We start from the raw sequence: 15788 nt of genomic DNA, 5'->3' as shown, positions 1-15788 counted from the left end.
ATCAGGCAATTGCTTTAAAATAAATGTTTTAGGGACCAGAAAGATGGCTGGTCAATTAAGGCACCCACTACTCTCTCAAAGGACAAGAGTTCACTTGCTAGCATCCACTTTGGAAGGTTCACAGCTGACTGCAACTCCAGCTCCAGGGAATCTTATGCCCTATTCTGGCTTCCTCAGATATCACAAAGGCTTGTGTGTGCATGTGTGCGCGCGCACACGCATACGAACATGCACACACACTTTGAAAATAATTGAATTTGTGCAGTGGTGGCACACACCTTTAATCTCAGTACTTGGGAGGCAGAGGCAGGCGGATTTCTGAGTTCCAGGCCAGCCTGGTCTACAGAGTGAGTTCCAGGACAGCCAGGGCTACACAGAGAAACCTTATTTTGAAAAAAAAACAAAACAAAATAATTGAAAAAATTTAAAAAACGGTGTTATTTTTACATTAAAAAAAAAAACAGTGTATATAGCCCAGGCTAAAATTAGAATCAATCTTCTCCTATTGGAGCTTACTAAGAACTAGTGTTGCAGATATAGTCTTCCACAACTGGCTCAAAGAACAATGTTCTTGGGCTGGTGAGATGGCTCAGTGGGTAAGAGCACTGACTGCTCTTATGAAGGTCCTGAGTTCAAATCCCACATGGTGGCTCACAATCATCTGTAAAAAGATCTGACACTCTCTTCTGGTGTGTCTGAAGACAGCTACCATGTACTTATTTATAATAATAAGTAAACCTTTGAGCCTGAGCGAGCAGGGCCAAGTAGAGTGAGCAGGGCTGAACGCAGCAAGCAAAGGTTCCAAATTCAACTCCCAACAACCAGATGAAGGCTCACAACCATCTGTACAGCTACAGTGTGTACTCAAATACATAAAATAAATAAATAAATCTTTAAAAAAAGAACACTGTTCTTTATGTGTGTGTGTTTGTGTGCAGTACCCACACAAGCCAGTAGAGGGCATCTGATTCTTTGGAGCTGGTCATAGGTAGCTGTTAGCTGTCTGTCATGCATGCTGGAAATCAAACCTAGGTCCTCTGGAAAAGCACCAAGTGTTCTTAACCTCTTAATCATCTGCTGTCCAGCTTCCTTTTCCTCTCCCTTTCTTTCTTTCTTTCTTTCTTTCTTTCTTTCTTTCTTTCTTTCTTTCTTTCTTTCTTTTTAAGATTTATTTGTTTATTTTATATTTTAGACACACCAGAAGGCGGCATCGGATCCCATTACAGATGGTTGTGAGCCACCATGTGGTTGCTGGGAATTGAACTCAGGACCTCTGGAAGAGCAGTCAGTGCTCTTAACCACTGAGCCATCGCTCCAGCCCTGGCTGTCCAGTGTCAATGCACATTTTTTTTTGTTTGTTTTTAGCTTTTTTTTTTTTTTTTTGCTTTTTGAAAGATAGAGTCTCACTATATAACTCTAGCTAGCCTGGAACTTGGCCAGGCTGGCCTTGAAAAGCCACAGAGAGAAATCGGTTTGCCTCTGCCTCCCAAGGGTTGGGATTAAAGGCCCATGTCACCATGCCCAGCTCATATGCAGTTTTGAGAAGTATTTTTTTAAATTTATTTACTATTATACATAAGTATGCTGTAGCTGTCTTCAGACGCACCAGAAGAGGTCATCAGATCTCATCATGGGTGGTTGAACTCAGGACCTTTAGAAGAACAGTTAGTGCTCTTACCTGCTGAACCATCTCACCAGCCCCCAGTATTTTTGTTTTAGTCAGATTCTCAACCCTGTAACAAATACCTGGGAAAACAAAGTTATGTAGGTTCAGAAGTTTGAAACACTTAGGCCCATGGTCTTGGTGGCTGGGGGAGGGGAATCTCAAAATTAGGGACCTGGGGAGGAATCCCACCCTTTAGAATACGCCACAGGTGGGGAACTTAGGCTATTGATTGACAGGGGTACTTTTTGGATGGAGTCCATTTGATCCATGAGATGTAGATCTGAGTGGGTTTCCTGGAGCTTACAAGAATCCTGAGGTCCACCCCTGGCACCATGTGGTACAACAGAAGGAGACATGGACTTTCACATTTTTTCTCTGACCTCTATACTTGGACCTGTTGCAGGCATGTCCAGTATCTCCCCCCAACCCCCCACATATAATTAATAAATAAGTGAAAAAAAATCAGTGAGAGCTGGGTGTGGTGGCACAGGACTTTAACCCCCATACTCAAGATGCAGAGGCAGGTGGAGCTCTGAGTTGGAGACCAGCCTGGTCAACAGAGCAAATTCCAGGACAGCCAGGCCTACAGAGAAACCCTGTCTCAACAATAACAACAACAACACCCCAAACCAGCAAACAAATCAGGGATCATATCGCCCCTAGAGGGTAGAGTATTCTATTAGCTACACACTGTAAAAACCTAGGTTCATACATTTCTGACTGCTTCCAGTCTTGGGAGGCTGCTGGTATCCAACTGCAAAATTGGCGATGGCTGGTCCAGCTTTGCTTACCTTCCCTCAGTCTGGTCCTGTCAATCACGCTTTCAATTTCTCTTTCAGGACCCCTGGGATGATCTGGGAGCCCCCCAGAAGATACCCACATTCTGAAGCTATCGACTGGCAACCTGAATTCCACTTTGTCTTGTAAAGTCACACTCTCTGTAAAAGGCCTTGTTCCGGCCCTTCAGGATCTCAGCGGTTGCTACTTGAAGGCACCGTGAAGATGGGGCTTGTAGTCTATCGACATTCACTCTTACGAGGCAGAGTTGTCATTGAAGCCTCAACCAAGATCCAGCCATTCCTCTCAACCATGTGCGTGCAATTCTGCCCAAATTTACAGGCACAACAGTTGGAAGATTAATTGATGAGAGTTTCTGGTGTGGGCATTTAGGCGGCGATGGAAGGCCATCATATGTGCAGAACTTGCAGAACTGCTGCTATGGAGTCACTGCACTCCCCAGTTAAGCCCAACCAACACACTGATTCCCGGGAGGTTGAATTTCGTTGGCATTTAAAGAACTTTTAAAACAACAACAAAAGATAACGCAGGGAAGAAACCTGGCTCGTTTGAAGAAATGCTAGGGAAAAAGCATGGCCTTATCTCCGGGAACTGAGAAATGGGGCAAAGAGTCCTTCAAAAGCAAAGGAGAAGTCGCAACATTAATCTGCACCACAGCCATGCACGCACTGGCCTGCAGGCACCACGCGCGCGCGAAGCTTCGCAGTGACCCTGGCGCTCGGACCGCCCAGCTCCGGCTCAGCCAATCAGAGAGCGAAGGGGCGTGACCCGACCTGCGGTTGGTCCCGCGGCGGCAGTCTACTGCGCAAGCGCTTTACGTTAACAGCGCTCGGGACTCGGCGTGCGCGTGCCTTCCAACTCTCCATCGACATGGCCGCCGACATCAGCCAGTGGGCCGGGCCCTTGTGCTTGCAGGAGGTGGACGAGCCGCCCCAGCACGCTCTGCGAGTCGACTACGCCGGGGTGACGGTGGACGAGCTGGGCAAAGTGCTAACGCCCACCCAGGTACGGTGTGGGCCCGCCGCGGGGGAGACCGGGGGACAGCGGGGCGGAGCAGGCCTCGAGCTCAGCCTTTGTAAACCCCAGCTACCGGACAGGAGCGTCACCCGAAAGCCTCTTCTGTAACCTTCGAATGTCCCGAGCTTGCAGTCACCTCCCCAGGGAGCAGCCCGCACTTTATTAATGACTCCGCGGCCAGCGCTTTCTCATTAACCTGTGTTGCTCGTGGGGGTGGCGGTGGGGGTGGGATGCTGACGCTCCAGAGCGGTTCCAAGCTCAGAGAAACTGGGTCTAACCGTTCTCTTTAGATATTTAGAGCGCAGGGTTTGAGATGGTGACTTGGGAGGTTTCCATTCGGAGCCCTGGCCGGTCTCCCTTGTCCCAAACTTTGTACGTGTCCTTGGCCGCTCTCGTTTTCCGTAGGCAGATTACACCTCAGCTGGCCCCAAGCAGACCGTTGGCCATCATATTTAAAGGCGTTAGGTAGCTCAGGACCCCCAATGAGGTTGTGGAGGAGGACCCGTTGCCACCGTCGGACTTCCTTGTCTCACCACTTTCTGTTAATAACGAGGGCAAGTGTTTGTCGAGGCTGGCGTGGTGTGCGTGTGTTACATGTAGGGTCTCTGTTGTGGCCCTGGCTGGCCTTGAACTCACAGAGAGCTACCTGCTTTTGCCTCTCCGGTGCAGGGATTAAAAGCGTGCACCACATCTGGTTTTTTGTTTTGTTTTAATTAAAATTTTTTTTAGACTCCTGGCTCTTTAAGATTCGTCTTGTGTTTTTAATTATGTGCGAGTGTGTGTGAGAGAGCAGGGAGCTGTGGAGGTCACAAGAGGCATCAGGTCCCCTGGAGCTGGAGTTGCCAGGAAATGTCTACCCTTTGCAAGAGTTCTTGGAGCCCAGCATTCTCTCCAGCTCCAAGCTTCAGGCTTTTAGTAGCAGCTATACTTGGGAATTGCCGCTAATCTGCATGGGTGAAACTGCTATAAACTATTTTTTTTGTCTTGGTAGTAAAAGAAGCGAATAAAAATAATAACCCTATGTTTTACCTTTTGGGACTATAAGGTGGCAGAGTGTTGAGTTTTGAGAGCATTTCTAGATTTTTACCCCCACACTGGTTCCTTCCTACAGGTTATGAACAGGCCCAGCAGCATTTCATGGGACGGCCTTGATCCTGGGAAACTCTACACCCTGGTCCTCACAGACCCCGATGCTCCCAGCAGGAAGGATCCCAAATTCAGGCCAGTTGGGGAAAAGATGGGAAGAGGCTATCTATCATCCGGATACGGAAGTCCCTGTTGGACAGGGATGCGTGGACCTCCTGAGGTTACAGTCATTTTGTAGTAGTGGGGAGAAAGCCCTGGGCCTCGTGCAGCACAGGCTGAGACCCCCCCCCCCCTCCGAGCCATAACCTCAGGCCCCTGGGAACAGGGTCTCTTGGTGTGAGGCCCTTATGCTTGCTTGTGGCTTCCCAGTGTATCATCTGCCTGTTGTTGCCCAGCTTGAGAATGTCCTAGGTGTCTGGTGCTCATAGCCCCTCGTTTTCTGTCTCTGCAGGGAGTGGCACCACTTCCTGGTCGTCAACATGAAGGGTAACGACATTAGCAGTGGCACTGTCCTCTCAGATTATGTGGGCTCCGGGCCTCCCAGTGGCACAGGTAAGTAAAGGCTGTGTGTGTGTGTTGGGGGGGGGGGGTCGAATGGGGCAGGGCGGGGGTGGCTACCACTGGGTTCTTTTCAAGCCTTACTGTAAGGACGGCAGAAGCCTGCTTGTTTTCCCCTCAGGCAAGTCCTTTCTGGTACAGTCAGTGCTGGAACTTTGGTTCTGATTGGGTAGGCCCTCTGTAGAACCACTTCTGGGACTCGGAGAGAGCTAGGTCTGTAAATGATTTGTGGTGGATTTGAAACATCAAAGCCAGGGCCTCATACTAGACAAGGTCTCTGTCGCCAGGCTGGCAAGTGTCCTGGACACAGAGGGCAGGAAGGGTTGCAGTGGACTGCTGGGGGCTCTGTGGGCCAAACGAAGTTGACCCTCCTCTAATCTCTATGTAATCTCTGCTATGGGTGATCATGGAAGTTTCTGATCCTGTGAACAAGAAGCAAACACTTTTCATGCTAGTGCCAAAGATTGCCTTTCATATCTATAACTCTCCCTTTCTCCCCAAAATGTGTCTGGGTACTTTGTAAAGATTTGGAAGACTGTAGTGAGACACATTGAACACACACACTCACATTCACACATTCTCTTTCTGTGTTTTGTATTGACATGGAACATGAGAGTCGAGCCTCACAGTGCTCCCAAAGTCTCATAAGCACCCCGAAGCTGGTGGGAGACACAGTTACTGCAGGTTGCTTGTTATACGCGGTTTCCTTTCACTGGAACAAGGCCACCGTGGTGGTGGGTGATGCTTGGCAGGATGCCAACTTCCGTGCATTGTCCTGCAGAGAGCAGACTGGGATAACGAGTGTCCAGTAAGGACAAAAGGGCCATTGCTCACGGCTCACCTTGTGTCCGTCGGCCCAGAGGCTTCCAGATGCTTTCCAGGCCTCTCAGTGTTCATCAGAGAATAGAGAGATAAGTTTCCTGGGGACTCTTTAAGGTTCTCCAGGGCACCTACAAAAGCAAGGTAATTTAATTACAGGCGGGAGGCACTGGGGAGTAGAGCAGTTCTCTGGAGTCGGAGCTGTGCTCTGTTTGAAGAATAAAACCCTAGCAGCTCTCAGGTGTTTGGAAGATTTAGCTTGCGTGATAAACTGGTGGCTCAGAAGGTTTCAGGCAGAGGATTTGAGGCACACACATCTGGACACCTCAGGAAGATGGAGGCTCTTCTTGTCACCTTGAATATCTTAGAGGTGGCCTGGTCCCTGTTGCCCCCCTGGAGCTCAGCATTTTCTGAATTGGGTCTCCATGGGTCACTTTGGATCCCATGTGCCTATGGGCAGAACGGGCGGGGTGTGGCATCTGGTGAGTATTCACAGTGTGACTTATCTTGATGCTGGCTTGGGTTACAAGTTTGTTCCCTTTTGTCAATTAGTATTCCCTGTGACCGTGGACTGCATGGTCCAGCCTTCCTCTCGCTGGGTCCTTGGGCTGTAGCCAGGATGTGGGTGTTATGAATAGAGGCACTGTGTGCTTTCTGTATTCCTAAGCAGGGGTTTCCATTGTACTTCTTTGTGCTTGCGTAGATGTCCTAGGTCTAGGAATTGCTCTGGAGTCCTCCAAAATGGCTGTGTTGTACTCTGATAGCCCGGGTAAGGTTGCTGTGAGTCTGTGCAGCCTGGCAGCTCAGTGACACGGGTGTGGGACTGCAGCTTCTTTGTGGAGCACTCTGACGGATGGTGGCCGTTTCTCTCTCATTATGTTCTCATACATGTAAATAGCTTTTTTTTGTTTGTTTTTGTCTTTTTGGTGTTTCCTGGCTGTCCTGGAACTCTGTAGATCAGGCTGGCCTCGAACTCAGAAATCCATCTGCCTCTGCCTCCCAAGTGTTGGGATTAAAGGCATGCGCCACTATGCCTGGCACGTAAATAACTTTTTAAAAAGCCGTTAAGAACCATATGATTTTGAGATATTTCACATAGCCCAGGCTGTCCTTGAACTTTCAGGGTATGTGAACTTTGAGAGTAATCCTGAACTCTTGATCCAAGAAATGGGGTTACAGGTGTGCACCACTACACTATGGTTTATGCTGTGCTGTGCGGGAAAACCAGGCTGAAGATTTGTGAATGTCAAGGCAAGAGCGGTCCCAAGCAGAGCGCACCCCCACCCCCACCCTGACTGGCTGGCTGGTACTTGCCTCCCCTGCAGGTCTCCACCGCTACGTCTGGCTGGTGTACGAGCAGGAACAGCCGCTGAGCTGCGACGAGCCCATTCTCAGCAACAAGTCTGGAGACAATCGCGGCAAGTTCAAGGTGGAGACCTTCCGCAAGAAGTATAACCTGGGAGCCCCGGTGGCGGGCACGTGCTACCAAGCCGAGTGGGATGACTATGTGCCCAAGCTATACGAGCAGCTGTCAGGGAAGTAAGGGTGCTGCACAGGGGCCCCCACAGCCTTGTTAAGTTGTGTAAAGCATGCCGTTCCCCCCGCCCCCTTGCTACCCTCTCATTGGGAGTTCTTAGCTGTGCTAGGGTAGAGGTTTAGGGTGTCTTCCCGCTTGCTGCCAGTCGTTACGATTCTGGATAGTCCCATCCCAGGTTCTGTTTGATTGCGTTTAGGTTCCATCTGGGGAGGGGTCTAATGTTCTGATGGAGTCATTCTGTTGTTGATAGAAAAAGAGCAGCTCTGAAAAAGGAAACATTCCGCCAGGATCAGGTTCAGAGGAGAGCTGGAGCTAGTGGTGTCTGTGAGTGGTTGAACAAGGAAACTGTCCAGAACCGGGCACAGTGGGGTCTTTAAGGGCTCTGTCCCCCTAACTGAGACAACCCAAGACTCCCATCTTAGCTGATCCCTGACTGTCCAGATCAGGTGGCTGCGTAGGTATCAGTGTTCCTCTAAAGAACAGTGCTGCTGTGGAGAGAGACCCTCTTAAGCCCCTTGCTTCTCAGTGGGGTAAGCAAAAGTCACCTGAGCTGCCGAGTGTGTTGATCCTCCTTGTCAAATATAAATAAAAAGGCATTGCATTCAGATATGCGGGTATTTCCTTCCTGCGTCTGGCTTTGGGCAGGGTGAAAGCCCTCTGAGGTAAGCTGGCTGTGATTTGCTGGCCACAGGGAGGTGCTGTCGTTTCTTCTTCTAGAGATCTGTAGGGCAGGGCAGCCGTGCTCACAAAGGAGTCAGGTTGGGTGGCGCAGGCATTTGGGCCAGCACTTGGGAGGCAGAGGCAGGCGAATTTCTGAGTTGAAGGCCAGCCTGGTCTACAGAGTGAGTTCCAGGACAGCCAGGGCTACACAGAGAAACCCTGTCTAAAAAACCAAAAAAACCCCTAAAACACCACCAAACAGCAACACCACCAAAAGCCAGGCTCCCAGGCTTTAGGAAGGCCTGGAAATGGTGGATTGGGCCTGTGATCCCAGCATTTGAGGGGCTGAAGTGGAAATATTGCATGAAAATACGTCATGCCCAGGACCAGGAGGAAGGAGAAAACCTACGTCAGCAAGTTGAAATCTTGTTTGTTTTTAGTTTTTTCAAGTCCTGGAACTTACTCTGTAGACCAGGCTGGCCTGGAACTCAGAAATTCGCCTGCCTCTGCCTCCCAAGTGCTGGGATTAAAGGTGTGTGCCACCATGCCCGGCAGCAAGTTGAAATCTTACTTCAGTCATCACACAGTGATATGTGGATGAGCACAATAAATGCCATTTTAAAGAGAATCAGACTTGCTTTACTTCTGCTTCTGTGCTCCTGTGACCAACCTGACCAGCAAGAGAAAGCTTTGTCTCTGCTGAGCTATCACAATTAGGGAAAGCACCACTAGGTGGCCTGGGCCGTGGCCCTCACACTGCCTGGAAGAGCAGAGAACATGAGAAACTGCAAAGTGTCTTCCGTTTCAACACTTCCTTGATGGCAGCTCCTGGCGTGGGTTTTCTTCCAGAAGAAACAAAATATACGTTAACTTTACATCCTTGAGAGTTAAGTCGTGATATGAACATTGGAAAAAAAAGTTAACCAGGTGAGGTGACGTACACCTTTTTTTTTTTTTTTTTTTTTTTTTTTGGTTTTTTCAAGACAGGGTTTCTCTGTATAGTCCTGGCTGTCCTGGAACTCACTTTGTAGACCAGGCTGGCCTCGAACTCAGAAATCCGCCTGCCTCTGCCTCCCAAGTGCTGGGATTAAAGGCGTGCGCCACCACGCCCGGCTGGTGACGTACACCTTTAATCCTGGCATTTGGAAAACAGAGGCTAGTAGATCTCTGAGGCCACCGAATGAGTCCAGGACAGCCAGGACTTGTTACACTGAGACATCCTGTCTTGAAAAGCCAGAAAGACTGTGGGGTGTGTGTGTGTGTGCGCACGTGTGTGCGTGCAAAACAAGCAAAGGTAGGTGTGGACTCCTGAAGAGGGTGTGAGATACTCGAGCTGGAGTTGGAGGTGGGTGGAACTGAACTCAGGTCCTCTGCAGAGCAGTGCACTCTTAGCCACTCAGCCTTCTTTTCCGCCTGTCCTTTAAAGTTAATCTCTCTTATCTATGTAGCTAGTGTAGATAACTAGTGTAGATGTACACACGTGTGCACATGAACACACTTGTATGCTACAGCACTCGTGAAAGCCAGAGTACAGTCTGTGGTGGGTGGTTCTTTGTTTCCACCTGTGGGTTCTGGGGATCCAGGTCTGGCTGCCACACCTTCATGCACTGGGCCATCTCACTGACTCTAGGCACTTAACTTCCAAGCCCTGCTTTATGCAGTAGGTCTTGAGTTAGGGCTGCCAGTCACATTTGATCCGTGCTTTGCTTTTGCCGAGGTTCACACCACTGATTTCCTTTATTCCATTTCTTTGCTGTTACAAACAGCGCTTCAGCAACCCCCCATCCTTCATGCAAGAAATACGGTGACAAGTTAGTTTTCTGGGGGAGTTCCTTGTATTGCGACAGTCATGTCCATAGGAATGCATCGTTTCAGTTCTGATTTATGTAAACTGCCCTCTGGGCAGACAAGTCTCTCCACGCTCAGGTCATTTATATCAAAGTTCAAACAATGTGACTTGGTATTTACATATACTTAAAATCATGTACTTTTTTTTTTTCTCTTATTTTTCATGTGATTTTCCTCTCACGAATGGCAAGATGTTAGATTTTTCTCTTAAGTGATAATCAGGGTGAAATAGGAACTCCAGCCCACTCTGCTTCCTTATCTTAAAACAGGAGTGGCTGGTGGGGGTGGGGGTGGGGCAAGATGGCTGAGCAAATAAAGTCACTGTCACCAACTCTGACCACCTACCAGAGTAGTGAGTAGTCAGGGACCCACATGGTGGAGGGGAAAAACAGAGTCTCCCAAGTTGTCCTCTGGTCCCCATATGTGAGACATGGGATACGTGAGCCTGCACACATACACACAAAATACATGTAATGAACAGTGGGCGGAGAGATGGCTCAGCGGTTATGAGCAGGTTAAGAGCACTGGCTGTTCTTCCAGAGGTCCTGAGTTCAATTCCCAGCACCTACATGGCAGCTCACATCCGATGCCCTCTTCTGGTCTGCAGGCATACATGCAGACAAAATACATAGGAAATCATGTTAAAAAAAAAAAAGCCTCCAGGTGGCCATTTGGGGAGGCAGAGGCAGGTGAATCTCAGTGAGTTTGAGGTCAGCCTGCTCTACTACAGAGCAAGCTTGGGACAGACAAGGTGACACAGAGAAACCCTGTCTAAAAACACCAAAACAAAAAGCCAAATGGTTGAATGGAATTCTGATGGAAATACAGGAGTAAAGTGCAGAAGTCAGGACTGCTCCCCGTTTATAGCCTTCCTAAGAGTGTAAGATAAGAGCCTGGGATTAGCACAAGAACATTGCTGACAAAATTGAAGTGGCTTGAGGGAGGGACTATTGTCGCTCACAGTTTCAGGGTGCAGTCAGGAAGCAAAACTGTGAAAGCCAACACCTAGCTCACTTTCTCCTTTTTATTCAATCCAGGACTCCGCCCAACCTGTGGCAATGTCACCTACAGTTAGGGCAGGTCTTCCCACCTCAGCCTAATGCAGATAGACACGCCCAGAGACATGACTCTTCTAGGATTTGATCCTGGATCCTGTCATAATATCAGCCATGACAACAGGTGTCTCACAGTACAGCCCAGGGGCTCACAACCCAGTGTTAAAACTTGACCTTATTCTTCCGTGCGTGCCTATTGTGTGGGTGTGCGCCACAGCACGTGTGTGGTTGGTGGATGACTTGGTGGAATTGATCCTGTCCTATTTGTCCAGGTATTAGACCCAGGTCGCCAGGTTTGCACAGTAAGCTCCTTTGTTGCTGGGCCTTCTTGCTGGCTCACCATTGGCCCAGAGCCCAGTGTTTCTAAGGTTGGAATTCTGCCTGTTACTGTAAACATTCATGCAGAAGGGAACATGTGCCGCCACCGTGTCAACCCCTCTGGCATTCCTGAATTCACCTCCAATAAACGGAGGCCATATCTCATATATGTTCTAAATTAACTTATTTACATCCCAAATGCTGCTCCCTCTTCTGATTCCCCTCACAGAGTCTTCCCCTGCCCCCTGGCGCTAATACCTTGTCAAGGTTTAAACCCAACTGCACACAGTCAAAGCCTGTCTTGATATCGGTGCAAAGTCAGGCAGCCTCGGAGTGGAAATCCCTGAGTGATTCACAGACCCACAGGGCCTGCAAGTCTTCTGTCCTGTGACTGTCGCAAGCCTCTTGGCTCCTGCTCACACTCGGCTCCTGCACTGCAAGGCTGCCTCCTGGTTCCTTGAACCTGCCAGGCAACTTGGAGACCTGGCTCGTCTAAACACACTGTCATTTTTGGAAGCTCTCCCTCTCTGCCGACGTTCTGGTGACCCCCGCAGTACTGTTTGAGTGGGCTAGGTGAAATTCTCATGGCTCCGGCTCTGTGGCTCCGTGGCCCTGTTTCTACTGCTATTTCAAGATGTGCAAACTTATAGGTCGGTCTGTCTGTCAGTCTGTCCTTTCATTTCCTATTCCCTTTCTTTCTTTCTTTCTTTCTTTCTTTCTTTCTTTCTTTCTTTCTTTCTTTCTTTCTTTCTTTCTTTCTCTCTCTCTCTCTCTCTCTCTCTCTCTCTCTCTCTCTCTCTCTCTCTCTCTCTCTCTCTTTCTTTCTTTCTTTCTTTCTGACAGGATGTTATGTCTCCCAAGTTCACCTCCGACTCAAACCTCTGATTGATTCCCCAGCCCCACCTCTCAGGTGTGCACCGCAGGACCAGGTTTATGTGGTGCTGTGGTAGTGGAACTCAGCTCTGTGTATGGTCACTAAACACCCTGTCACCTGACCAGCACGCCCAACCCCGGTAAAAACCCATAATAATCAGGTAAAAACCAGATTTCTGTTTTTTTTTTTTTTTTAAAGATTTATTTATTTTATGTATATGAGTACACAATTGCTCTCTTCAGACACACCAGAAGAGGGCATCGGATCCCATTACAGATGGTTGTGAGCCACCATGTGGTTGCTGGGAATTAAACTCAGGACCTCTGGAGGAGCAGTTGGTGCTCTTAACCACTGAGTCATCTCTCCAGACCCAGATTTCTGGTTTTTAAAAATATTATTTGGGGCTGGTGAGATGGCTCAGTGGGTAAGAGCACCCAACTGCTCTTCCGAAGGTCCAGAGTTCAAATCCCAGCAACCACATGGTGGCTTACAACCATCCGTAACGAGATCTGGCGCCCTCTTCTGGAGTGTCTGAAGACAGCTACAGTGTACTTACATATAATAAATAAAAATAAAAAAAAATATTATTTAAAAATGTGTTGTGTGTGTGTGTGTGTGTGTAGGTATGCGAGGCCAACAGAGGGCACTGTAGTACTATATCCTCTGGAGCTGGAGTTACAGGCAGTTGTTAACTAGTACCACAGTGTGTGTGTGTGTGTGTGTGCGTGTGTGTGTGCGTGTGCGTGTGTGTGTGCGCGCGTGCGCGTGCACATGCATGTGTGCAGTCAAGAACTGGGACTGTGCTGGGTGGAGGCGTGGCTCAGTGGTAGAGTGCTTTCGGACTTTGTGCGAGGCCAGCAGGAGAGAAGGATAGATACCCCATGCATAATGAAGTCTTCTGGATGGTCGTGGAGTGCCACTTAGGTTTTGGGACTTGGTTATTTTTTTTCCTCTTTGTTTTGAGATGGAGTGTAATGGAGGCTGGCTACAGGTCAGACCAGCTTCTGACTGACTTCTGTATCCATAGGACTTTCTATCAGCCATTCATCATAATCACTAGTCACGGGCTTTCTTCCAGTCCTGGGATCATCTCCATTTGACTGCTAATAGCCTCCTGTCTGAGGCACATTGACACCCCTCAGGCATCTCGGAGAGACACATGGCAGGCACTCAGTAAATAGCCTCGATAATTACAGATCAAGGATTACTAGCTATGCCTTAGCTATATGCCTGTCAAACACGTTTTAAAAAACCATTTCTTTTGTGTGTGCACATGCGCATGCACATGCCATGGCGCCTGTGGAGAGGTCAGAGGACAATTTGCAGGAGTGGGTTTTTGCCTTTTATCATGTGGGCACCTGGGTTTGAACTTGGACTTGGCCACAAGCACCGTTACCCATCGGGCTATCCTGCCAGTCCATAAACCTGTTTTTATAATCATTTTTTAAACCCAGGGGTATTTACTATATGCCGGGAAGGAGGATGCTGGCTGTGTTGTTCTCTGATTATTTTTGCGGTGCTGGGGATGGAGCCCAGAGCCGTGCTTCTGCACTCACAGGTACTTCTTCTATCTCTCTAGGCCATTCCAGTTCCCTTCCCACACAAGTACACAAAGGCGAGGGAGACTGTCTGTGCCAGGCCTTTGGTGCAGGACACACATTCCATCCTCCCGGCAGCTAGCTCCCCCTTACACCCCTCACAGAGAGGCTGAGAAGAAAGGGATTCAAAGATTTTTTTTTTTTTTCCGAGACAGGGTTTCTCAGTGTAGCCCTGGCTGTCCTAGAACTCACTCTGTAGACCAGGCTGGCCTCGAACTCAGAAATCTGCCTGCCTCTGCCTCCCAAGTGCTGGGATTAAAGTGTGTGCCATCACTGCCTTGCTAAGATTTTTTTTTCCACAAGCCAGCTGGACACTTGTCACCATAGAGAGAAACAGATGGAGAGACCAGAAGGGTGTGTCTAACTGCAGACGGAACCTCCCTCTGGGTTGAGTTCTGAAATCAGGTCTCAAGACACTACATGACCACCTATCACCGTCTGAGCTTCTCATTGGTCAGGATGCTTGGGTGGCATGCTGTGACGCGGGAAGCAGAAGCCTGTGCGTGGCTCTAAGGGGTGAAAAGGTTTGCATGTCTTTCCCGTGACTAAAACCTGGGATCGTCAAAGGAAGAGGAGGAAAGGTCCTTTGGCTCTGTGCATCCAGTGGAACCATGTGACAGAGGTCTATTTGTCCATGGCAGCCGGGAAGCAAAGGGAAGAGTCTTGAGACCCTCTCTCAGTCTACGCTCGCAAAGACCAAACTGCCTTCTACTAGGCCCTTTGTGAACAGAGGTTCCAATCACCTCCTCTTCACAGGACCACACATGCGGACCTAGACTTCCGCACATTGGACATGGAGGCACTCCCATTTACGCTGTGTCCGTCACTTATCTTTTGGATCCTCTCCAACCCACCCTGCCCTACTTCGAGACAGAGTTTCTCTGTGTAGCCCTGGCTGTCCTGGAACTTGTTCTGTAGACCAGGCTGACTTCGAACTCACTGAGATCTCTGTCTCCCTAGCTCTGGGATTAAAGGCTCGTGCCACCATGCCTGGCTCCTCCAACGTTACTTTCAATGTGCTGACCAAAGAGATAAAGGGGCTCAGTGGCCTGGGAGGTTGTAATCCACGGTAATAACTACTTGTAATTTTATCCTAGTTGGATTTAGTATGTCGTCAGTTTGTCACAGTGAGACCAACGGGTTACGTTTGTATTTGGTAACTCACCCTTCCACACCATCCAAGGATGGTCCTCAGGTCCGCATTCAAAAAGCAGTGATGGGGGCTGGGGCTGACTCAGTGACAGAGTGCTTACTTATTAGCATGACTTCATGTGACCTCAGCCTGGCTAAGCAGGTCGAAGCAGCCCAGCTCTCAGGTCAGTAGGAAAACACAAAACTGGGCTAGGTGTGACAGGACACGGCCTTTAATCCCAGTCCTTTGTGGGAGGTTGGGGTGGGGTGGAGGCAGAAGGATTTCTGTGTGTTGGAGGCTAGCCTGGTCTATAGTGTGAGTCCTGGGGGTGGGGGTCGCGGAGGGGAAGGAAAACAAAATCCAGAGAAGAAAGGAGAGAGAAAAGAAAGAGAGACAATAATGACAAAAAAGGCAAGATCCAATTTTCAATATGCCTGGCTGGCAGAGCTAAGGTTATAGGTGTGAGATTGCCCTGACCCTAAAACCATATCCCGGAAGTGCAATTTTTACTCTATAGTTACTCCAGTGAGAGGAACCAGGAAGGGATGGAGCCTGGGCTATCCCAGGACAGTTTCCAGTGGGAGTGGCCCATGCTTCTTCCACGGCCTGCTTTCCTTCGTGGGCTCCAGTCCTCTTGCCTGAGACCACGGGAGCCTCTGCAGTGTGTGTGTGGCTCCTGCTTCTATGGCTAGGGGCACCCAGGCTGGGCCGATCTGTCTGAGCACATCAAACAGTGCTCCTCCATCTCGGTCCAGGAGAAGAAACTGGAAGACTGGGCTTTTCCCTCAGCGTCCTTCTGGGAGGAGTAGCAGCCAAGGCCCT

At 49.2% G+C, this 15788-nt stretch overlaps 1 protein-coding gene across 2 annotated transcripts; it reads left to right on the top strand.

Annotated features, from left to right (window-relative positions):
- Window positions 1–3252: 3252 nt before the first annotated feature.
- Pebp1 (phosphatidylethanolamine binding protein 1) lies at window positions 3253–8088 on the top strand. Of its 2 annotated transcripts, none has more exons than XM_021162224.3 (4): window positions 3253–3469; window positions 4593–4702; window positions 5019–5119; window positions 7270–8088. In XM_021162224.3, exons 1-4 carry the CDS (start codon window positions 3335–3337, stop codon window positions 7485–7487), a joined length of 564 nt encoding a protein of 187 aa, XP_021017883.1. In that variant the 5' UTR covers window positions 3253–3334; the 3' UTR covers window positions 7488–8088. The 2 variants fall into 2 exon arrangements, with proteins under 2 accessions (XP_021017883.1, XP_085693209.1); XM_085837083.1 differs by having other exon boundaries at window positions 3255–3469; window positions 4593–4706; window positions 5023–5119.
- The last annotated feature ends 7700 nt before the right edge of the window (window positions 8089–15788 follow it).

Source organism: Mus caroli, unplaced genomic scaffold (assembly GCF_978045245.1).
Source record: "Mus caroli unplaced genomic scaffold, Mus_caroli_1 scaffold_4, whole genome shotgun sequence".
Classification (NCBI taxonomy): domain Eukaryota; kingdom Metazoa; phylum Chordata; class Mammalia; order Rodentia; family Muridae; genus Mus; species Mus caroli.
This window is presented reverse-complemented; position numbering and strand designations above follow the sequence as displayed.

Bases quoted from the DNA above. Each gene is read 5' to 3' on its own strand.
- Pebp1 (XM_021162224.3), top strand. From the start codon at position 3,335: ATGGCCGCCGACATCAGCCAGTGGGCCGGGCCCTTGTGCTTGCAGGAG. The intron at 4,703-5,018 runs GCCAGTTGGGGA...CTGTCTCTGCAG, and splicing joins AGGAAGGATCCCAAATTCAG to GGAGTGGCACCACTTCCTGG. The intron at 5,120-7,269 runs GTAAGTAAAGGC...CCTCCCCTGCAG, and splicing joins CGGGCCTCCCAGTGGCACAG to GTCTCCACCGCTACGTCTGG.